A 25,325-nucleotide genomic window follows, 5' to 3' on the forward strand; every position below is an offset into this window, starting at 1 on the left:
TGGAAGAGGAGTATACAGAACTGGGCAATTTGGAAAAGAATTTTAAAGTAGTTTAATACACAAAATGTCAATTTTTACCTACAGAATACCAAGATCAGATTTCAAGAGCAATTGCAGTTGCTTTAATATTATGAAAGGCATTAATCTTATTAGAAATGGTGGTGTTACAAGAATGAAAGAATATAGAAACCCCACTGAAATAATCAAAGGATGATAGAAGCAAAAGGCTCCAGTGTGATGACCAGGCAAAAGATTAACACAATTCTGAAATCCACCTGATAACATTCCAAATAAGTATCAAGAAAGCAGTAATGAACAAGGCACTGGTAAGACATCTGCAATCCTGGGTTCAATTCCTGTTAATGTGTTCATGACAGGTTAAATAAACCTGGAAAAATTCAGCTGAAGGTTACTGAGATCATCTAGGAATAACTCCACTTATCAACACATGAGCAGACAATCGGTCTAGCTAAGAGGACTAAAAATGGAACAGACTGATCTTTATCAATAATGCGATTAGGCCAGAAATCCTCAGTCTCTGGCAAAATAAAAGATACTCTTAGATCATAAGGAATTGATCATAAATTAATTTTTACTGGAAATCAGGTTTCTGACTGCCAAGAGAGGAAGGGCTTTGAACAAACCCGGAACAGAAAGCACGGAGGTAAACAATTGTGCTCATGAATGGGACTAAATTGCCTTATTCTAACACAGAGATGGAGTTTCTGAACTAGGAATTTCTTTTTTTCCTTTCCCTCTCCTTTCTACCCCACCAAAGATTTATCTGTTAGTGTTCCAACATTAGCCATCTATCTGTTCTCTACTTATGTGTTCTCCACTTATGAATAGTCATCTAATGATTGGTTCATTAATGAATTACTATTCTCCATTTATCTAACAATATTTTCCCAGCATTCACGCTGAACATAAATATCACAAAAAGGAGGCTACCAGGCTACTTTAACCAGCTGTAGGAAGTAAACCAGTAGTTCACAACTGCAAGTGAAAAATATAAAGATTCTGGGACCAAAATATCATTAAGAATATTTCATTTTAAAATACCAGCAGTGATATTGCTAACACCTAAAAACTCAAGTTCTGACAATTCTGGTGCCAAATTATTTGGCAAGCAGACTTACTAAATTTACATTTGGAGAGACAGTAGACTATAAAATACAGAATTCCAAGTGCTGAAATTTAGTACAAGAAATCAGACCTTGTATTTTCAAGAAGATTCTGAACTAGCCTCTGTTCTTCCAGATACTACTTGGAACAAAAGCAACTCAAGTGATGAAATAAACATGGATACAAGCATTCTTTTTTAAAGATACTGAAATAAAAACAAACATCTATCTGGTGCCTTTCCAAGATAAACAGCACATAGATCCTTGAACCTAGAAAACCAAAGCATTCATAGGAGAGAAAGCGAATTCTTTTTATAATGCAGAAGTTCCCTTCCACACTTGAAATGCAACCTTTGCTGAAAATACTTAATTGTATGTTAATTATATTAAAGATAGCACATTGTTTTCATGTATTGTAAATTTCTATTTCTCAACTGTATCCAATTATTAGATTGGTCAAAACATGCAAAACCTGAGTAATACTGTGCTTGCTAGTCTAAAAAAAGTCACTTTTACTTAATGACCAACTACGATTTGTATTAACTGTACTAGGAGCTAAGATCAAATGATGACCTATCTTTCCTCCATTATTGCAATAAGAAACGTATCTTATTTACTTTTATCCCACTATTACTCAGTAATTCATTTACTTTATATTTCACTGATCAAATAAATCCAAGTATTATATTGTGTTAGATCAACCTTTTACAGCATTATAATTTCTAGGATTGATTTGAGGAGGAATCAAAAAAAAGCCTCTTTGGCTTCATTTAGCATCACAGTGCCCTGCAATCAATCTATTTTATTTGAAGGAAATGAACACAGAATTGTACACTACTTTAAAATTGCATCTTATCCTGCAGACAAAATTTTGCCTTTGTTTAGAAGAACTTCCTATTTAGCAAATTTTCCTCTTTCATTATTTCACTCATACCACATCTATATTTGTGTAAATCACCCAATTTTACTAACAGCAATAGCATTCAAATGCTATGAAAATGATACAACTGAAAGATAAAGTGATCTTCCATTACTGCAATTACTTTTGGCCTTTCTTCTTAAGAATGAAGAACTTAATTTGCAAGGATTTTCCTTAATCTGCAAGGATTTTCAGCAGTAGACAGGAGGTCGATGTGCTTCAGCAGATAAACCTTGAACTAACTTTACCAAGTACCTTTCTACCAAGACCAAGGTATCTGAAGATCTGAGAATCCACACTCCCAAAAACCTTTCACAACTTGGAAGAATCTTGGCAATGAACTTTTCAGAGAGGAGAAAGAGACTCAATTTGGCTAATGTCATCAAATGAATTACATCCACTAGAAGACAGCAGATATTTAGGGAGAGCTGTGTACAAATCCAACCTGCTTTTTTGGGAAAAAGTAAGGTCTGTTTTTATGTCTGAAACAAAGTGGCTTTTTATACAGGAAGGCAGAGGATTAACTGTTCTGTTTCATCTTATTTAAAAGCTGACATTGCTGCTACTGTCCAAAATGATAAATAAAGTGACAGAGCAAGTAGAATACAGAGATGCTGTCAGTCAGCTACTTCTATGCCTTATGCTTATTTAATTCTATCAACTCTTTAAGTTTGAAAGACCACCTTGTAACTGACTGGGACAAGGGGTTACTCAAAATAACTGGGTTTGTAACTGCGACTGGATACCCTGAAATTTGGTAAGGTACAAACTGAAAGTTGTATGACAAGGGTTGCCTCTGCTTCCTTTCCCCTCCAAATCGTATTTGTCTTGGTTTTGTACAACTTTAGGGCACGCTGAAGAAAGTCCATGGCAAATTAAACATAAATCTTGCAATACACAGTTTAAATAAAACATCATTTAGAAACGTCTACTTCATCTGCAAGTAAACTGTATAAAGCAATCCAAAGACTATAAATATATATTCAAAATACAAGTAGAAGTATCAGACAACCTGAAACTAGAGAGAAGAATGAACTGAAATGGCAGAATTTTACAGACTGCACCTTCCAACAGGGAACAGAATGTTCCAAAATCTTGCCATGCAAACCCAATACACCATTACAGAACTAGACAACAAGAAGATACCAGAATCACTAATTTTAGGCTATAAGCACTACTTGGTTTAGAAGGTCAACTTAAACATTATGTTTAATTTTCTTTTCCTGTCTAAAACCACTCTCAACTAAAGCAAAAGTAGATAATTTATATTATTTGATGGACTTTTCCCTAGGAAGCTACTAATTAAAATAGCTTCGGCTTCTCCTACACTTCAATGTCATTCCTCCTTTACCAGTTCTTTTTAAATTCTACCTCTTTCTTTCGACCCTCAAGCCACAGAACTGACATACTTCTCTACTTGTACATCACTTGAAAGAACCTAAAGTCCAAATACCTGTATCTGAGTGGCAAACCAAATATCATCTAACTATAGTTTGCTGCCATCAAACCTCTGATCTTTTATATTAACTTCTTTTGACAGTATGTTTTAACAAGAGTTGAGTAACGGCATGAGCAATTTCTTAGTCCCTACAATGTGCAGATTATTTCAAGTTATTCTAAACAAAGTGGCTACAAACTTGAGCAAACATGATCCTCTTTATATCATTGGACAGCAGAAATAGTTCATATAAAAATCAATTACATCTTTTTTTATCTTTTTTTTGTCTCGCCTGATATTAACTTTTCCTGACAGTACCAAAATTCATTGTGACCTCAGAAAGATCAGAATTCCTTCATTAAAAGAAATAACCTCATGTGAGACAGTTTCTATTATATAAAACCCACCACCACAACACAAAAAATACCAAACCCAGAAAACAAACTCCCAAAACACCCCACACCAGAAAACCCACAAACCACAGACCCCACAAAAAAAATCCCACTATGTAAACATCACACTATCTCATTTTCTTGCTTTAAAGCGTGTGTTCTTATAAAGAGTTTGTTGTATAGCCAAGCTCACTGCATGTCTGTGGCACTCTCATTCTTCTGCCTGCTCAAAATGACAGAAACACACTGTAAGCTGTTTTGGCTCCCCTCCATAAATTAAGCTTCACGACAGAATGACCAAAGGCCAAGGATACATTTCATTGTTAAAAAGTAGTGTTCCTGTCCTTTTGCTTTAATTTGGTCATGTCTACAATTCAAGTAAAGCAGAGCAATAGTAGCCTGTCTTGAGAGTGAAAGAGTTCATGCTGAGGATTCAGTGTTCACTGATCATGCTTAAAAGGTTTGTAAATCTGACATGTTCTGAAACTTTAGATTTTGTTAATGATTTCACAAACAGGTCAGGTAAAACTTGCCACGCTTGAAAATCAAACTAGTATTTAGAATGCAACACACCCCTCAACACTGTATGAGTACATAACACAATACTATTGGATTTCGAAGACTTGAGAAAGCTTATTTTAATTGAGCAGCCATTTCAACACATACTCATGATGTTTTATTCTATGTGCAACTAACTGCTGTTTCTCAGACCCAGGAATAACTTTAAGTGATAAAATTACTATTATTAAGCACTATAACATTTACATTAAGACATCAGCAATACTTTCTTCATCTATGGAAAAATTACATGTCATAAATACTAAACAAGAAACTCCATTGACTCAGTATAGACTTTCTCTTTCCAAATGACCCAGAACTAAGAGAGAAATTGGAAAAGACACTGTCAAGATAATGATTTGCCTAAATAGAGTTACTGAAATCCAGATTTAGTTTCCGTTATGCAGTCAAACAGCCTGCAGGTATAATATCTTCAGCTGGCACCAGGCTTAATGCTTTTTTATCGATCTGCCCATAGCTTAAGTGCACACATAAGGATATGGATTGTCGAACAATTCTTGTTATCTATCACTGATTATGGAAATATAATACATCTTGCAGCAGCATCTGCATTTTCTCTAACATGAAATGCTACTTACAGCAGACTGTTCATTTTAGCCTGTCAGCTCTCTAACACGTGCGGTATATTTTGTGCATCAGCTAAACAGCTGAATTTGTTAAGCACCAGCTACACAACAGGCCCTCTCTGTTACAGCCCATAGTGGAAGCCATAACATATCACTGCATTCTTTGTACTTGAGTTGCATCAAACAAAACATACAATTGTAATTAAACTGCAATTATAATTCAGGTACATTCAAATTCTTTCTATTGCTTATCTTCCCCAAGGTATCCTTTGCTTCTCCTCACTTGAAGATTTCAGCCACAACAACAAAAAAAATAAACCAGGAAAAATACAGTATTTCAAGTTCATATTTTGTAGTTCTTGCTAAAGTCAGCCTTTGCAAAGGGTTTGGGACAGTTATTAATACTACATGCCCAGTGTTTCCTACTCGGTGCTCAGTAGGAATTAATAGAAATGAATCAATTTAATTTTCATATTTTCTTTACACTTTTACCTCCATACTTGTCACGAAGACAAGACAGCACCATCACTGTGGCACCAAAGTTACAGGAAAAAATGAAGCTTTAACAGTGTTCTAATCTTTTTCTTTTCAGAATCATACAATCCCAGACTCGTTTGTGTTGAAGGGACCTTAAAGCTCATCCAGTTCCAACCCCTGCCATGGGCAGGGACACCTTCCACTAGAGCAGCTTGCTCCAAGCCCCGTCCAGCCTGGCCTTGAACACTGCCAGGGATGGGGCAGCCACAGCTTCTCTGGGCACCCTGTGCCAGCGCCTCACCGCCCTCACAGGGAAGAACTTCTGCCTAAGAGCTCATCTCAGTCTCCCCTCTGTCAGGTTAAAGCCACTGCCCCTTTTCCTATCACTACATGCCTTTGCAGAAAGTCCCTCTCCATATTTCTTGTAGCTCCCCTTTAGGTATTGGAAGACTGTTACAGAGTCTCTGCTAACATAACTGGCTATTTGTGTTTGCATTTCTATTAACACCAAATCTGCAATGAGTTAAACATGGTTTTGTACCTTCCTTTTTGTCCAAACACTGAAGGAAGAACCACCCGAGGTGAATTCATACTCTCAAGACACTTTTAAAAGAAGTCCACTTCAGAGTTCACTTGCACGTGTCCCAACTCAGAAGGTTACCAACCACTACATGAATATAAAGTAAAACAGCAACATACAGTACTGTCAAGTAAACAGGAGAAATCCTGACTATATTAAACCAATGGCAAAACTCCCATTGGCAAAACATCAGTGGGGCTAGGATTTCACTCTTCTCTTGTTGATCGAAACAATTTCACTGTTCAGAAGGACTAGACTAGTGACTAGTGCTTGTCAAGAATTTCCTAATGCAACCTACCATGATGATTCCTAATTGTAGATCCCTCTACAACTATTCCTTTTTCATTCTACCAAGGTAAAGTGTTAACTCACCAAACACACTACAATATAATCAAAAAGCATTCACAGCAAAGATCTTGCTTTTATCTTAGCAAAAAGCCAGAGTACCAAAGCTCTCTTTAGCATAGCCTTATCACAGGTCTGAAAATGAGTAATTAACCCTCCCTCAACACCCGTTACTGACCACCGATGTTAATATCTGCATTAAAAAGGAATGTTTTGAACCAGGAACTGAAGCACTTTCTTGGTTTGGCAACGCTGTGTTGCAGAAAGCTTCCCATTTTTCCATGAATCACAAAGTACATACTTGAAACATAGCATGCACCCAAATCCAGAGTAGACTAACCATGAATACTATGAACTGAACCTCTTATATTTCTTCATAGGGTTTACAATATACACTCTAACTACACTAACCAAAATGATCTCATGTACATGCAATTCAATAGCCAGAGAGAATATAGTTACCCACACGAGAATCAATTTTACACTAAACTAGAACAACACTGGTTTTAATGTGCTGCAAAGATGACTGAAAATAAAGGCTACTTTTTTGACATAGATACCAGTTCTTTTCATTTGAAAATATTTGAGAAATCTGTTATGATATTGTACAACAAGCATTTTACTCTTGATAACTAATCAAATGAAATAATCAAGCAGAACTGGTTAATTTGTTCTCCTCAGACTAGGAAAGTATTGCAACATATTAATTTTGACAATACAGTGCCTTTGTAGGGTAACATGTCACCATAAGAACCTGACTTACTTTTATAGGGGCTTTAAGGATAGAACCATAACAGCATAGGAAAATCCTACCTGTAACATGCAATATGGCCCTTGCTAGATCTTAACCTCTTATTACCTCATCACATCTGGCTGAACTCTACATTATTCCATAGGATTTCCTTCTTCTCAACAATTTATGGGAGAATGTAATCAGACCCAGGGTATCTAACATAATGTATTCCACTAACTTTAATCTCCTGTGTAACTCCTGTCACATTATCGTCTCCTTTATCAATGACCTGATTCAAATGAGAATGTCAGATTATAACTTCATTTAAATACCCCTGAACAGCAACCTAATACCCCTAATGACTACTCTGGTTATAAGAAACCCTCTTTATTTTACAGAAGATGAAAACCAAGAATTACTAATTCATATCTATTTAAACAGATTTTAAGATTGGAAGGAAACGGTCTGATCATTTAACCAGACTTTACTCAGAAATGTCCTCCACAAATTCCTATATGTAATTCAAGCATCCATTTATTTCTAAGCTGCTTTCAAGAATGTCACCAGCAATTATTGTTACTTAAAAACCCCTCAGTTTTGACTGAAAAGTTTATTTGAAATAAAAGTGCTAGAAGTAATACATGCTTATCAGTACACTGACAAAGTTTAAAGATAATAATGAAAGATTTCTCAGCGCAGCTATAAAATTTCATATAGTTCAGCACCACATAATTTACATTAAAAAAGACTGTTCATAATATTTATTACCCTCTAGTTGCACTATTTCTGTTCAGCCATCCATTCGAATTGAGGCATCCTTCATCATCCACATACATCAGACCTTCTCTTTGATCTCTAATGGTAAATTTAAAGGCTGAGTAAATGTTCTTTGAAACACAGTGTGGCACAGCTGCTTATTGTTACATAGAAGACAGTAGGTCATTAAAATTGAAACTCAATTAATACAGTGGAACATCCCCCTAATCACATCCTAACTTTGAAGTAACACCCCTTTCGGTGATATCTCTAATTTACAGTTAACTAATTTTCTCCAAGTAGAATAACGGTCAAGCTTTGGTTAAGGTCAGAATTAATAAAGTACATCTTTCATCAAAGGACAGAGAGCTACCGGCAATGCACCCTGCTGTGGTATTTGCCCTTACAATACGCAGCAAACATCCCACAGATACGCAGTCTACCACGTTAATCATGTGAAAGCCATCAAGCCTACAGTTCATATCAGTTTGCTGAAGGTTTTTATAACCCTACAAGAAAAGTACTTCAGCATTATTTAGTTAACTATACATTATTTTTAGTAGTGCTTTAGCAACATTCTAATTAGCAAAGGGTGAGCTAAACCTTTGTCTCAAAGTTAACTGAACCAAAACCAGCCTTAGGAATTCAAGTTAATGGAGATTTTCACTTTTGCCTGCCTCCTTACCACCCCTGCGTGTGGTTCAGCCACTGACACCATTAGAAAAAAAGGAGCTATTTTAAAGAATTTTCAAATATGTCAATATCTCAAACTGGTTTGGATTAGAAAGGACCTTAAAGCTCACCCAGTTCCAAGCCCATGCCACGGGCAGGGACACCTTCTACTAGATCAGGCAGCTCCAAGCCCCATCCAACCTGGCCTTGAACACTGCCAGGGATGGGGCAGCCACAGCTTCTCTGGGCACCCTGTGCCAGCACCTCAGCACCCTCACAGGAAGAACTTCTGCCTAAGAGCTCATCTCAAGCTCCTCTGTCAGGTTAAAGCCATTCCCCCTTGTCCTGTTGCTACAGGCCCTTGTCCAAAGCCCCTCTTCAGGTTTCTTACAGGCCCTTTTACGTACTGTTAGACTGTTACAAGGGCTTCCATGAGCCTTCCCTTCTCCAAGCTGAAGCACCTTGTGTTTGCTTTAATTTACATTTTCCAGCTCAAATACCAGGTAAAAGTATTAGAGATGGGTGAATCTGAGCACAGGAGCAAGGGAGACATGACTTTATGGACCTTCACTTACCATAGGAACACAAGCTGAACCATTGAACCAACTTCATGAGCAGACTTAACAGCTGACTGCTCACAAAAACTGGAACTGTCATAAACACGCCTGGTCTCCAAAATGCTCTCATTCTCTAAAAATTCAATACTGATGATGCACAAATTTATAACAGTGTCAGGCATTCAGATTCAGGAAGATGTCACCCTTTTTCTCCATCTGAAAAAGCCATCAAGACCATGGGAGTGGGCAACTGATAATGAGCTTTACTACAGTCAGATCTGCTGAATGTAATCACTCAAAGAAAAAACAAGCCACAAATAAAAGGGAAATTGAGAGAGATTCTACACCTCATTGTCTGCCATCCATAACCTAAGACGTTAAAATGCCACTATTTTACCCTCAGGCTGATAAGCAAGAGTATGAGCAAAGCTTGCTGAGGCACATGCTGTGCCCCACACTCTCTAAACCCCAGCCTCTCCAACCACATGTATCTCCAAGTCTCATGACCCAGATGCAGTGAAAACTGCCCAGTGTCGCAGCGTACTGGATCTGGTTGTGTACTATGTGCTCCCTGAAGTTCAAGAGCTCTCAAGTTAGTGTAGTTTAAGCTCAGGGAATCACTCCTTAAATGCAGTGTAGCAAAAACCAAATAATTTATCAGGAAGGACATCTGCAGCTCTCTGGAACTTGCAACCCAAGAAAACGTTAGCTTACAATAACAGTCATTTTAAGCTCTATCATATAGTTACATATTATATAAATAATCTAGTGTAGAATTTGTCATGCTTAGACTAAGACCAAAGGCAACTTCAGCTTCAAAAGTTAAAGCCACTCTTTTACCTACTAAAGTTATGAGACCTTTAAAACTTCTTTTTTTGTTGTTTCAGAAAAGCATTTCTTTGGAGGAACTTTTCTGTGTGCAACTCAAAACCAGCTGTGCTTCACAAGGAAAAACTTTTCCAAGAGCCTGGCTCTCTGCAGATTTTTGGCAAATCTATTTGAAAAATTGAAAAGTGGGGGTCTGAGCCAAACCTTACTGAAGTCTATGGAAAAACTCCCATAGATTTCATCAGGGTTTGGACTGGGCTCTAAAAAAGTCTGAAGTAATTGAAAAATCAGTTCTGCATGGACAAAATATGAAATTTTCACTAGGTTTAGATTTATTAGACTCCCTTATGGCAATGTGGAAGAGCAAATACATTTTAAGTGGTGTTAGTGATGTACATATAGCTTTGCACTGGTAATTCACCACAGAGTCCCACAGACTCACACATGTTACTTACACCATGTACATAATAAAAATCATGAAATCAACCAACATACACAGACACCTTTACTTCATTTTAAAAAGACCTGAATATTGAGAAAAACATTAATAATGTCATAGCTCAAGCAATTTGCTGTTTTTTCAATTGAGAATCAAACAAAATGTGAAGAGTTTCCCTTCCAAAGCTGTAAGCCAAATTCAGTGATAATACAAAAAACCCAATGCAAGTAACTACCTCGTTCTGAGCACACTGGCTCAGAACAGTTCAGAATAATGTAACACTAGCAATTTCAGCAAAGATGCATCTAATTTATGACAGTGTAAGAGAAAACTCAGGTTTACTCAACCTAAATGTGACCAAAAACAAAGCAAAGTAGCAAACGCAAAACAAATCTGTTGTGGCACCTGAAATAAAGGCCACAACATCTCCCGGTGTTTAAACAGTTGCATCTCTGCTGACTAAAGGATGCTACTTCCAGTCAGAAGAAAATGAATAAGCCATTAACCTTTACACATTCTGGCTTGAGCTATATATCACATTAAAAGAAATACTTAAAATCCACTTAAGAGAAATGTTGCACACACATATAAAAAAAAGAAAAGTATGGGAATAAAAGGAAATGCTCCAAAAGAACCCGATTTCAGCATTTTAAGAGAGGAGAGATGACTTGGAAATTATTTTCCACCACCCCCTCCCATCCCTCTGTAAATTCTTCCCCCCAATACCTTTTTGTGGATGGGTATGCTTTTCTGTGGCTGTACTTGGGAAAAGTAGACAATCACTGTAATTTCGTGGTGGTCTTTGTCTAGATAGGGACTGGAAATGAAAAGTAATGTCATCTACACTGCAGAGTTAATTATGCTCCTCAAATGCCCACAGCTCACATACAAATACCAGTGCACTCCATCAGACAGGCTGCTCTTGAAGTACCACAGGAAATGAAAACTTAAAGGAAACCTGTTAAGTGAAAATCCAAGTATGACTGGACATGTAAGACTGACTCCCTATTAATAGCATACATTAAAGACAAGGATTATGCTATATTATAAAAGTTTGGTTTTATTTAATAGATTACATCATCCGCTACAGCCTCTTAAAATAACTATTTAGGTTTTACTTTTTCACTTGCTACTATTGAGTCATCTGAACTAGAAGGTCAGAAGCTGTATGCTTACTCCTTTAAGCAACACTTTTTCCATAGTTTTAAGCAATTAGTTTCTAAGTGCAGATTTCAGAAGCTTATTTCTGCTTGTGGTCTCCCAAGGACTCAAACAACTGGGAAAATAAAGCCCAGTGACAAGCACAATCATTAGGGGAAATTCTTTCAACTGACAATTATTGTCACCAAAAGCTTACCTCAACATTATGAATCATTTGTGACCACTTATACTTAAGTGGGACATATTAAAATTTAATGGATTTTGATGTAAAGAGCCAGCAATAGGATTGTGCTCACGAAGGCACTAATGTGTTGATCCTGTGCTTAGATGAGGCAAGTTGGAATTGCAACACTGCCAACTACATTTCATAGTACAACAAATGAATGAATCCCAAATCTCAAGCGGGATTTCTTTTTTATTCATTATGCATGACATTTTCCTCTTTAAATTATTTATTTTTTTGAAGAAATGTTATGGCTTTAGCCTTCTTAACCTTTGTACTCCTTCCCTCTGTGGTTTTTGCCAGCTGTAATACCAGTTGAGATGGGGAGATTTTCTAAACAACATGATAAAAACCTTTTCACAACCCTGCACACAAACATGTCCTGTTACACTTCCATCTTATTCTGCCCCTTCTTATAATACTTGAGTCTGGAAATGTCCTGGGAAAAAACAAAAACAAAAACAAAAACAAACAAACAAATACGTGTTTTCTATCAGTATCTTTTTTTCAATAAAAAGAAATTAATACAAATGCTTTACCATTGTTCACGTAATCCCTGAAAATTAATCAATTAGAGAACTATCATTTGAGTCCAGGAGGTTGATGAAATTTGACTGAATTCATTAAAATTAAAGACCACCTCTGACATTCTGCCTCATTCTCTTCCCATGTCTGATCTTCAGATTTTGATTTTTAAATGTGCTCATCTGACCATGCAGAATGATAAAAGAACAGGCTGCAAGGCAAGCTGGCTCTCCCCAGTCTATTCATGTGCAACCTGTATTTTAACAATAAAACACAAAACTATATGTAGGAGCTGCACTCCAAGACAGCAAGACCTGTTTGAATCCTATTTATGCACAGGTGTTATCAGCTCATAAGATGAGATGACCTTGGGAAAGTCATTTAACTTCTCTATTGTTTAATTTTTCTTTCTACAAAAATAAATTACTGAAGTTACTAAAACAATAGAATATAAGTTTGAAAGAGTAAAGAAAGTCACAACAGAAAGAAGTTACAGAGAGTAAAGATTCCCATCAGAGAGACTAACAGTCATTGTTTCTGGCTCCAAGAAGTTATTCTTCAGCTTTTCTTGAGCAACCACAGATCTTATTGCTGTAAGCACTCCCAAAATTCTCCCTAATGAATTGCTACTCCCCTTCCTTTTCAATACATCAGCTTTATGGGGCAAGGGACATATTTTAATCTCAAAAATAGAACCCAAATAATTAGTTTAAGATTTTTGATATGTTACTATTTGCTTATTTCTAGGCTTTTCTATTAAGATAGAACAGTTCCTTGTGAACAGCCAATACATTTCTGCAAAAATACTTTACATGTGGAGTAACAGAAGTCACATTAAAGCTGCAGCACCGTATCATGTCCCATTATACACCGTATCATGTCTCATTATTAGCTGGCATGACACAGTGTAACAGAAGTGCATGACAATGCTGAGGGCTGCAAGAGTTATGGCAACTTCTTATCATCATTCCTATGTGATTATCATCTGCAATTAGAGGGAGAGAAGAAAGTTATGTTTAAACTGGCACAACAGCTTAGCCATGCAGGGCTGCACAAATTGGATACAGAAGTACACAATGATCACACTGTTCATGGCTTCAGTCTCCATTATGCCTTTGTTAAACCTTGCTAAAATCTCTTTGCCAGATAGATCCACACTCATACCACAGGATTTAATCTGCAGTTACTTCTTTGGGACACCCAGAAAAAGGGTCTTCTACCCTTTTATTGCTACATCTCCTTGTTATTTGCTCCCTTGGGTGGCTAGAGATGAGGTTACCAGGCTCCAACTATCACGGTGAAGAAATTGTGCATGCATTTGCATGGACATCAAAGGGCACAGTATGGAGAAGAAAACCAGTGAAGTGGATGGACAGAGGAGAAATGCAAAAAATAACTGAGAAAAATCAGCAAAAAACAAACAAAGCAGAGCCATCACAGAATGGTCTGGGTTGGAAGGGACCTTAAAGATCATCTAGTTCCAACCCCACTCTGGTAGCCTTACTAGAAGGAAGAACTACAAAGATAGGAAGTATACTTTTTACCAAATGCCTGTTTGCTTTAAGGCAGCAATAAAAAGTATGGGAAGTTTGTACAAGCTGTTACAGTGATGATGGATCTGTGTTGGTATTAATGCAAGCAGTACACAACTTTTCACAGAGAAACCTTTATCTGGGCATGGGAACCCCAGCTTCTTCAGGCAAAACAAAAACAACATGTACTTGTTAAAATGCAAACATATGTTAACTTCAGATTCAGATAAATATGTCTGTAAGTTTTAAGCAGTTATGAAAATGAAGGTTAGTGAACATGATATTTTAGTGATACAAAGCTATACTTCATATAGAAATAAGTGTAGCCAGCAAACATTAAAAAAAAAAATCTAAATGCAGAGTTCAGTCTTTTTGTAGCATAGAATCACAGAATCATAGAACAGTTATGGTTGGAAAGGACCTTAAGATCATCTAGTTCTAACCCCCCTGCCATGGGCAGGGACACCTCACACTAAAACCATGTCACCCAAGGCTCTGTCCAACCTGGCCTTGAAAACCGCCAGGGATGGAGCATTCACAACTTCCCTGGGCAACCCATTCCAGTGCCTCACCACCCTAACAGTAAAGAACTTCTTCCTTATACCCAATCTAAACTTCCCCTGTTTAAGTTTTAGTATCTCATACATTAAAAATTGCTTTTTCACTCATATTAAATAACCCACTTCCTGGGGGCATCAGTCCTTCAAGGTACTTTAAGGACCAACCTGTATGATTTTATGGAAGATAGAAAGGATGAGTTCAGAGTTTTCATTGCAACAGCTAAAGCGAGTTAACACCAACTGCATATTTAAGGACCTGAGCCAACAAATTCATACAAATGAGTTGGCTTGCAGTGTTTGTAAGTGTACTTTAAAGGTCTCTGGGTACATTTAAGAAAAAAGTTCTCAGCAAACTGACTTCCAATGAGAAATAGGCACTTATTATTAAGGTTTAAATTCCTGAGATCACAGATACCCACCAATGTCCTCTGGACATTTTTGTAAATGGTACCATCTCATGAAACATTTGAAACAGGTGAGGAAAACTACAAAAAAGATGGGTAAATGCCTAATGTCTTTCGGGTAATGGTATTTTCCACTGACTTCAGTGGACTACCAGTTCCAATGATCAGTACTGACCAGCCTTCAGGTTTATAAAATCCTTGCAGGTAACTTGTAGCAGGCTTTCTGAATAAAACTGTTCTTTCGCTTTTCCTCAAACAGATTTTATAATCATTGCTTAAAAGCTCTATGGATACCCAATATATTTAAACTAAGAAAAAAAAATATCTAGAATCATTATTTCAAGGGTTGCTAAAGGCAAAAGTAATTTATTGCTACAGGAAACCTATGGAAAATATATTAAGCAAGAATCACATTTCATAATGGACTACAGTCTTCAGTGGAGATAAACAACACTGGACTTATGTCACATCTGTGAGAAAAAAAACTACACTGGCAGTTTTTAATACACTTCTCTGCACCAGCATGGGGGGCTATGCAAAGCTATCAGTTTACCGTAATCTCAGGCTAACAATACTTAAGTTCCGGGAAAAGTTTTCCAACAGTGATGCCGTGATTTTCAGCATATCTGCTGGTAGTTCAAAGTCTTGTCTAGTCCTTCCTGCTGACTTCTGCGCCTTTTTCAGGCTGCTCAATTACTTTGGAGCAATTTTAAACTACATGGTTCTAACTTCTCCAGGCAAAAAAAAAATATTGCCGTTGCTTCTGAGATACATTACCATGACAGTGAGTACAAATAGCAAGTACTACATTTTGCAAAATATTCTGTTAAAGTCCACACTATGAAGTCTGAGAATGCCTGAGTTACACTGCTTGTTTCCCTCTCCTAATGAACAACAAAGATTTCACAATTAACAGTTTTCACAATTCACAATTTTTTCGGATAGCACAAACTAGTAATAGTCTTTCTTGACAGCACACTTCGTGTACCAAGGACTTTGCAGCAAAGTTCATGTCTAATACATATATAAAAATGAATATTATTCTTCCAGGAACTCAAATCCACATGTTTTTCCAATTAGTCCTGACATTCTCCTCAAGTTTAGTAGCACGTAAACAGAATGTTCCTTAAGGAATATGACACATTCTGTTGAATCCCAGTTTTCCTATTAAGAACACAGCTCCAAAACAGGCAATATTCACTCATGGTTATCACAACACAATTTTGAAAAAAGGTTTTTATAAGCTTATGAAAGAAATAACAAAAAGATAGAAAAAATGTCTTCCAAAGCATGACTCTGAATACATTATTGGTGCATATGTATATTTAATGTGGTAAAGCAACTTGTCTTTCAATTTAGCATTTACTCATTCAGAATCTCAGTGACAGAATCATGATTATACAAAGCAAAATTATGATCAACTTGGGGAATTAAAGCTATGAAGACAAAGTGTCAAGTCACATATAGACTACCATGTTTAGGAAACTAATACCATATATCTAAATAGAGAATGAGAAACATCTGTTTAGGTAACAAATGTATAGGAAAGGGTCCGGCAATTGAGATGGAGCATAGTACAGCAGGGTATACTCCCTGCTACAGATGAAAGGAAAAACATTCCACTTTGGAAAACAATCACTAAGAACTGAAAATGAGATAATTTAGTCACTATTAGTATAAAAGAAAAAGTTACTGAAGGGATGTACTAAAAAGCTTCCAAAGCTTTAAACATTACAGAGAACATCATTAATTGCCACCTCTACCTTCAATACTCACACTAAACCAGTTTGATTTGCAGAAAAAACAATGCATATGAAATAATAGAAAAATCTTCCAGTAAGGACATGGGTAAGGCAATACTGCAAATAGAGCTCCAACAGAACCTTAGAATAGTTTAGGTTGGAAGCAACCTTAAAGCTTATCCAGTTCCAACCCCCTGCCACAGGCAGGGATACCTTCTACTAGAGCAGGTTGCTCCCGTCCAGCCTGGCCTTGAACACTGCCAGGGAAGGGGAAGCCACAGCTTCTCAACCAAACTGACACCTAAACAAATCTCCAATTAGCAACAGCTGACACCTGAAAGCAATCCTGCAAAACACACAACATATTATAAGAGACCTTTAAAGCTACAAAATTAATTCATTGCAGGACATCGGGATTTATGCTGTAAGTTCTTGCACTCATTTAACACAATACATGACAACCTGGGTGGTCTGCTTCACCTTTCCCTGGCACTGACCCACACTTTGGGTTGGCACTGCTCCCTAAGCCCCTCACCGTTCCTCTCATCCAACCGTTTACACGTTGCCAAATTCAACACAGTGCATGATACAGCCTGATGTGGCTCACACGCGCAATCATATTTAGCCACTAATTCTCATTAACTTTTAATCATCCTCATAAGAACATTTTACATACTGGAAAACTATCACATCCCTTTTCAACCTTCTCTTCCTTTTTTGCTTAGAATAAACAAAAATAAAAATTGTTTCATTTATACTTTTTGTGCTCTTCTCTGAACTCTACTGAATTTCTCTAAGTTCTTCTGTTAAATTCTGTTACCCTGTAATTTCAACTGAATCTTTCTCCTGAAGAGTAGAAAGAAATAATTATGTATCTCCTCATGAAAAGTCATATTACATCCCAAACTTGGAATTCACCTTTAATGGGATCATGTTGCTGACTTTTATTCAGTTGCAGGCACACTATAATCCCCAGGAGTTTATTCAATGGCAACCGTGCTTAAGTTTGTCTGATTCTTGCTTTAGCTACAGTCCTTTGCCCTTGTCTCAGCTGAACACCTCTTACCTCTTTATCAAGATCCACTACTGCTCTTTCAATGCGCTTGAAACTACTGCTAGCTTGCTGCAAAACCACAGTTTTAACACTGATGTTCCATATTCCATCACAGAAGCCATTAAGGAAAATAATGAACAAACCCAGGCCCAGCAGAGACCACGGCACACAGCTAACATATACACTTGGATTAACTACAAATACTGATAGCTATTTTCTGAAGGGCATGTTTCAAGTAGTTGCACACTTGAAGATAATCATCAGCTTTTCAATGTGGCTTCAGGCAACTTCTCTAGAAAGGTACCCTATCTCAAACATATCGAATATAGCTTCTAGAAATCCAGATTATTGCTATAGTGCTGCAATGCCAGAAGGGTTCTAGGCACTTTCAAACACATTTCTAAAAGTTGGTTGCTATAGAAATAGGAGTCTCCTCTGATAAGAAAAAGAATAGTTTTTAGAAAAGTGGCACTGAAGAATTCCTCAAGATAATGACAGTTACACTATTGAACAATTATGGGACCATTTTTGGCTTGAGACTGAGATAAAACTTGGATTTAGTATTATCTTAATATTAACTCATTTTACTGGTCAGCAACACAACCAGTGTTTGGTTTCCACAGTCAGTGAAAACTGTTAACACTATCAAATGTGCATATTTTTTAGTTTTAATATACAAATACATATTGTGAATTGTGAACATGTACCTCATGCCTCACCTGGCATGACAGAAGCTTGATGAGTGGCTGAGTCTGTACTTAAGGAAAGGCGACCACCTTTGGCCAATCTATCACAGAAGAGGGTGATGTTCTTCTTCAGTCTGCTGGTATCTTTGGGCATGCACAACTGGCTGCTGAGAGACAGAGCCTGTTCCTTAGAGCTCTTTGACAAACAAGTTCGTAACAAGTAAGAAATGGCAGCATCCACAGTTTCTTCCCAACCCTGGGTTACAGAAAAGGAAATCAAACAAGATTAGGTGACTATTATATGATATAGCATATTAAAAAACAAAGTAACAAATCAAGGACTAAAAGTTTGAAAATGACAGCAATACATTAAATATAATTTAATGGTTAGCAAGTGTCATGAAATCCCAGTTCTTCAGCTTGTACAAGCAAAAACTGAAATACTCCTCATTCCAAATTTAAGATTGACAAAGAAGTATCATTTATATGATTAGTATGTGACATAATAGTTAAATTCAGTAGTTGTACTAATAACAAAACCAGAAGTTCCTAGATGCAACATTCAGAATTAAGAGCAGAACTGAGATGTAAATACAGATATAATATATGGTATATAACATTATGCTGATCATATGTCAAGGCCAGGGGGAAAAAAAGCCAAAAACATATTATACATTCTTTGGAATCACTGTTTAAGATTCTGACAATACACCAATGGCAGAGAACACCATGACTGTAACGAAAAGCTGCAGATACTCAGATACTCAGCATCCATTTATCAGACTGATTAACTTTAAATTATGATACCCACAGCATTAGCAGAGATGTGTCAGTGCTCTGATAAGCTGCTACTTAGATTTCTGAGAGCACCACGTCAAGCTGTAAACATTTATAAGACACCGGTTTAGTGATCAGTGAAGTTAAAACATGTAGCTACCTATGGAAAAGCTTTCAGGAGGAAAAGCTATATACAGTGTCACATTCAGTATTGCCACAAAATTGTTTACTCCTGCAAATAACACTCAGTAAAGACAAGAAAGTTTCTTTTCCTGAGGCAGCTCGACGAACACCTTTAAAATGGTTCCAGTTTTTAATCTCTACTATGGCCTTCAGTCACATGAACAAATCAAAGATGTGCTTTCAAGTAAGAATCCTGGATAGCAGAAGTCTTTATTTTTTGTGCAAGATTATTAGGTTAATATATAAAATCTAATACATGACATCTATCTCATTCTGCAGTATGCAATGCAGAATTGACTCATTTAGATGGATTCTCTAAACCTTGAATTACAGTCTGTGATAAGATTATGTCATTAATGCAAAGTTTGTGTAATTAATGAACCTGCAAGACACTCACAAAGCCGGCTCATGTCTTTTCATGACAATGTTATAGGGCTTGAACAGATTTAGTAACTAATACAGGGCTTTGTGGTCTGCTAACCTCAGGACTCATAACATCTCTCAGTGTTCAACTACCTGTATAAGCAAATTTTATGTGCTGTCTACATGTGGAGGGAAGTACTATTTAATTGCTATAGTATTAGTGTAGTGTCTGCTCTCTCGACACTCCTGATTGGTTGGGACTTATTTTGGCAATAGTCTTTCCTGACTGTGGAAGTATTTGAGGCTACAGTCTGGACACCCCCCCCCCCCCAGGCTCTATCTGGTGCTAAGGTAACAGATACCAAGAGAGCTCTTTAGGCATTTAAAAAAAAAAAAAAATAGATAAAGAAAACTCAAGTATTCAGTTGTAATTAATACAAACCCAGATCCTTCTTGGTTTTAAGCTCTTTCTATGACACATTCTAACACCCAGTGGAACAGCAAAATCACCTACATATCCAAATTTTCATGACTAGGTAGCCATAGCATTTGAAACGATGATGGTGTAAACCCTGTTGGAGTCCACTGTCAAACAAATACGGTATATGAATTTCTTTAATTAGATAGCTATGGTGTTGGTGAAGGCCAGGGTACTTCTTTTGACACAAAGAAGCAAAGGCCACCCTTCCTGACCTTGTTACCTCCTAAGAAAAGGTTCAGGACACATGCTCACTAGTGGTCAAGTACATCAGAAACCACAGTCACAGGCACTTCATCTTGGTCCAAACATACTACTCTTAATAGTGTCCTGAAAATATGCTGTGTATGTATCAAGCATTTACATTTTGCAGAGGAACAGGATCAGTTAGCAAGGTTTTCACAGTCAACATTTCCCATTCCTGACTTCAGAACAATGATATAGAATCACAGAATCAGAGAATAGTTAGGGTTGGAAAGGACCTTAAGATCATCAAGTTCCAACCCCCCCTGCCGTGGGCAGGGACACCTCACACTAAACCATGTCACCCAAGGCTCTGTCCAACCTGGCCTTGAACACCACCAAGGATGGAGCATCCACAACTTCCCTCGGCAACCCATTCCAGTGCTTCACCACCCTTACAGTAAAGAACTTCTTCCTTATACCCAATCTAAACTTCCCCTGTTTCAGTTTTAACCCATTACCCCTTGTCCTGTCACTACAGTCTGTAATGAAGAGTCCCTCCCCAGCATCCCTATAGGTCCCCTTCAGATACTGGAAGGCTGCTATGAGGTCTCCACACAGCTTTCTCTTCTCCAGGCTAAACAGCTCCAACTTCCTCACCCTGTCTTCATATGGGAGGTGCTCCAGTCCCCTGATCATCCTCATGGCCCTCTTCTCGACTTGTTCTAACAGTTCCATGTCCTTTTCATGTTGAGGACACCAGAACTGCACACAGTGCTCCAAGTGAGATCTCATGAGAGCAAAGTAGAGGGGCAGAATATTAAACTACTTCCTTATTTAGATTCCTCCCCCCCCCCCCCCCCCCCCAGAAAAAAACATGTGGATCAGCAAAACCATGTCAGTCAATCAATGCAGTGGTAGCTTAACATTCTTCAAATGTTCTAGAAAGAGTCCATTGGAGTGTAATCCATCCACTGACCTGTGATGGTAACAGGAAATAATCCACTCTGCAGCCAATTTAAAGAGGTTAATGAGCTGGTAAACTCTGTCTACTTTCCCACATACTGGGCAATGAAACTTAATATGTACAAAGCATCAAAAACAATCAAGCCAGGCACTCTTCATTATACTACAAATCATGAAAAATAAGACAATACAAACATCAGAATCTAGAATTCCACTAAAACACAAAGAAACACGTGATTAACTGGTGTCAGCATACAGTAGCTGAGAAGCTGGCCAATACATCCCTCCAAATAAGCTATATAAATGGAGGCAAAAGGAGCATTTAAATAAGAAAGACTGAAATATAAGCTAAGGAAAGTCAGGAAATTAAAAGTGGCTAGTATTCTGTCCTTGGCTCTCACAGGTATGTTTTACTTTGTACCTTAACATTTTCCAGCCCTTGTTCTTGTATCTAATTTCCACATAAAACTGGTTTCTCAGTGGACCATAAAGCTATCTTCTCCAATTCAACGACTGTTAATGCAGTAAGTCCACTCAAATCCAAAGCAGCCTTTATGATTAGCGAAAGAGTACACAAAAAGCTACCTCTACATGGAAAAAAACCCTCCTGATTGCAATCTGTTAAAGTGATTTTATACAATTAGGAATTGATGGCTGCAAATAAGACTGCATTCGTCAGCAGTTTTTATTGGTGCAAGCAGAGAACGGAAAGAACAAGAAAAATTCTTTACCCCTTACACATTAAAAAACTAAAAGATGTTTGAAAATGAAAGTGTCCAAGTCTATACCCTACAATGAAGAATGATTCTACAGCCATGGTTGTAATATTCACTAATGGCTTTCTGTGTAATATTCTGCATATTTGAGGTTTGAAAGAAACACCTTCAACAGAAGCGTGATACCAGTAATCCATCATCCTATGACCAGCAAGCGTTGCCATAACTGCCACAGCAAATACAAGTCAAAAATCACAGTAAGACGTATTACTTAACCATGCAAATTCTTTATATTGACTGTATGACCTGAAATAGATATGAAAAATATTTAATTCATCAATTTAACTTTTTCATTGGGAAACACTTGCCTTCATTATTTTGCATGTATACATTATTATTTTTCTCTTGTAGGTAATAGGAAGAGATTGGCACTTTCTTTTAACCAAATCACATACACTGTAAGACTCTGAAGACCAAATGATACCAGAAGGACTAAGACTGTAGTAGTACACATAACTTATATTTCATATATATTATCATTAAGGATCCCCAGGCATCATGGCATACCTGAGTATAACCATGATTATACATTTGCCCTCACTTTGGCATAAGGTTCAATCTAGGGTACCTAATTTTCAGGATGATTCTACCATTTGCTGAATAAGAAGAAACCTCCAAAATTATTTTCCCTGCAGGGTAAACGACCAACTTACTGTTTGTTATTCTAAAATTCTAGGCAATAAAATTGGAGGCCCATCCAGCATCTGAGATATCACACTGCAAATAAATTGGCAGGCTGCAGAAAGGGCACTGATCCTATGCCACAATATGCAGACGGAGAATGTGGTTAATAGTGAAGTTGACCAGATGACCCAATGACTCTTCTTCAATTTTAATGCAGATAATTGAGCAAACTCAATTCTGCCAAGCTATTAGCCTAACAGTGGTTTTCTTTCCTAGATGGAAGAGCTGAGCAAAGGGTTCTTTTTGAATGCAAACTCTAGTTCACCTTGTGATTCTTAATACAAGAAAAGTAGAGGTCAGTAGGCCTAACAACAAAGACATTCAGAACCAATTCTATTCTTGTGCTAGGTAATGCAGAAGAGCAGAAACCTCTCAACAAATGATTGCTAATGATAGAGGCCCACTATGACACAGTATTATTCTACAATGGTTAGACGTTTTCATAGCTGTTTCTCCATTAGGCCACTCTGTTTTGCTTCCATTAAATCTGCCAGTTCATTTTAGCAAGCCAGGTAAAGTGCCTTGTGATTATCAGGGGAAAAAAAAAATCTTTTAACATTTCACAAGACTCACAAAAGCAAGAATAAGTAGTACTAAAATAGCCTCTTCAATCTGCAGTTATAATGTTTTGTATGATATTTTGCATGTCTCCAAACTGCAAGAATACTGACTCCTATTCAGGACCACAATCTGCTATAAAAGCAGCTTTAAGCAATCACTGCAATCAGCTGAACCCCATCCTAATATCAACATCTGCTGCACTGCATCAAGGAACATGTCAACCCACCATGCTAAGAATTATTTTTTCTCCATAAAAATGCCAAGTAAGCTACATCAACAGAGGCTAAAAATTCAGTTTTACTGTTCAAATAATCAGAGAACTCTAGGGATTGTGGAAAATTTACCTAGAGATCTACAAATTAATACTATTTGTCTTAAGTGTAAATAAATCATTCTACTAACACATCGGAGACTTAAACAACATTGTTCCTATGTTGTGTTCATGAGCCAGACAGACATTTGATTCTGTATCTTAAGTCTCACCTTAACAGACTGAATTTCCTTTGAAAGCCTTTATCATTAATATTAGTCCTGAGGCAACAGCCATTTTTTAAGCTGCCTATGAAGTAACATAGCCTGGAGGGATAGTCCAGACAATTCTGAAAGAATACAATGCCACGTGAAACATACTGCAAAAGCTATGCAGAATTGGTGCAAGCCAAATTATGGGAACTCTTACAGCTGTTAAGTCGGGAATTTGCCTGACTGTATCTTATTTCTTGATTTTAGTCACAATAATGATTTCATCAGCTCCCAGAAATGCTATAATACTTAGAAGCATACCTTACTGTATGAAAACCTAAGCATTTATGCTTCTCCAAATCACCAAAGAAGAGGTTTCTGTATCTGAAAGCACTGTATATGTCGATTCACAAGAAACACCAGCTGTGTCTCTCAACACTTCACTTTTACAGTGATTAAAACAAAAATTATCTTATTTGTTACACATACAAACTAGTAATCCACTAATCCAGGGCTACTGAACTGGTAGTCTCCAACACAGACACAGACTATTAGCCAATTTTGCTGTCCTACCAGGCATCCTTACACACATTCTTCAAGCATATTCTGTATTTCCAACTGACCTATCTGTCTTGTACAGGAGATAACAGCCACAGCAGCCATGCAGATAGTGTGCAATATTTGCCTTCCTGCCAGAAAAGGAGCTGACAAACCTTTCTTGTGAGTGTCCCTGAAAAATTACTGCTAAAAATGAATCGATAAAGCATTTAAGGAGACCTATTGAACAGACTGAATAAATTTCTAGAAGAAGACAAGCAAATAGGCTGTATGCCTATATAGCACTCAGAAAAAATGCAGTAAAATACAACTTAAGTCTTAATGTATTAAACCTTGAATGGTCTCAAGAGACAGGGCATTTTTTAGGATGCACATGACATGGTTGAAGAATTATCATTGTAACAATACAAAAACAGTTCCCTTCAACATAGTGCATTAAAATACCTACCACTGGAATACCTAAAAAGCTGGGAAATGGTAAAATCCTACAGACAGGTGGAATTAAAGTCTGATGAAAATCCAGACTAGTGACTCAAGCTTAAATACATTCCAAATCTATTAAGTGCCTAAGAAGGACGTTTGTAGTGCGCACAGAATACTGCTTTTTGCAGCAGCTGAGATTCTTATACTAATCCTGCTCTCTAACTGTATCTTTCTTTAAATCAATATCATGTATAATAATATTGACTGATTTGATTTTCATTTCTATTGGTATTTAAAATAATTCGATTCTAACAGTTTACAGACTAATGAAAGCAGTATCAAAGTGAGAATACAACTGAAAATCCAAAACAAGGTAAGAGACAGAATAAGAATAACTAAAATTAAGAAAATTAGCAAGGTATGTAGTTCTAGAAGAAGAGTTCAAACTAGTTAATAAATCAATTTCACTTTAATTCAAGGAAAAAATCCTTGAATTAAAACCATCCTTATTTGTGAGATGGGATTCTGAAGTCATAACCTATCATGTCAAGAGCTACATTATACACCTTTAAATCTTCTTATGGATTTGGGTTAGCATACTTACCTACTCCAAACCTAA

At 37.1% G+C, this 25,325-nt stretch overlaps 1 protein-coding gene across 7 annotated transcripts in view; it reads right to left on the minus strand.

Moving 5' to 3' along the window:
• BBS9 (Bardet-Biedl syndrome 9) overlaps positions 1-25,325 on the minus strand; it is a 259,496-nt gene that overhangs the window by 113,258 nt on the left and 120,913 nt on the right. For all 7 annotated transcript variants that reach the window (XM_057425767.1, XM_057425764.1, XM_057425762.1 and 4 more), the window contains one exon: positions 18,326-18,548. In XM_057425767.1, the coding sequence (XP_057281750.1) occupies positions 18,326-18,548 (223 nt within the window). The remainder of the gene's footprint in view (positions 1-18,325; positions 18,549-25,325) is intronic.

The sequence above is a fragment of the Pezoporus wallicus genome, unplaced genomic scaffold (genome assembly GCF_028554395.1).
Source record: "Pezoporus wallicus isolate ANWC-B61680 ecotype Strahan unplaced genomic scaffold, APGP_CSIRO_Pwel_v1 contig_7820, whole genome shotgun sequence".
Classification (NCBI taxonomy): domain Eukaryota; kingdom Metazoa; phylum Chordata; class Aves; order Psittaciformes; family Psittacidae; genus Pezoporus; species Pezoporus wallicus.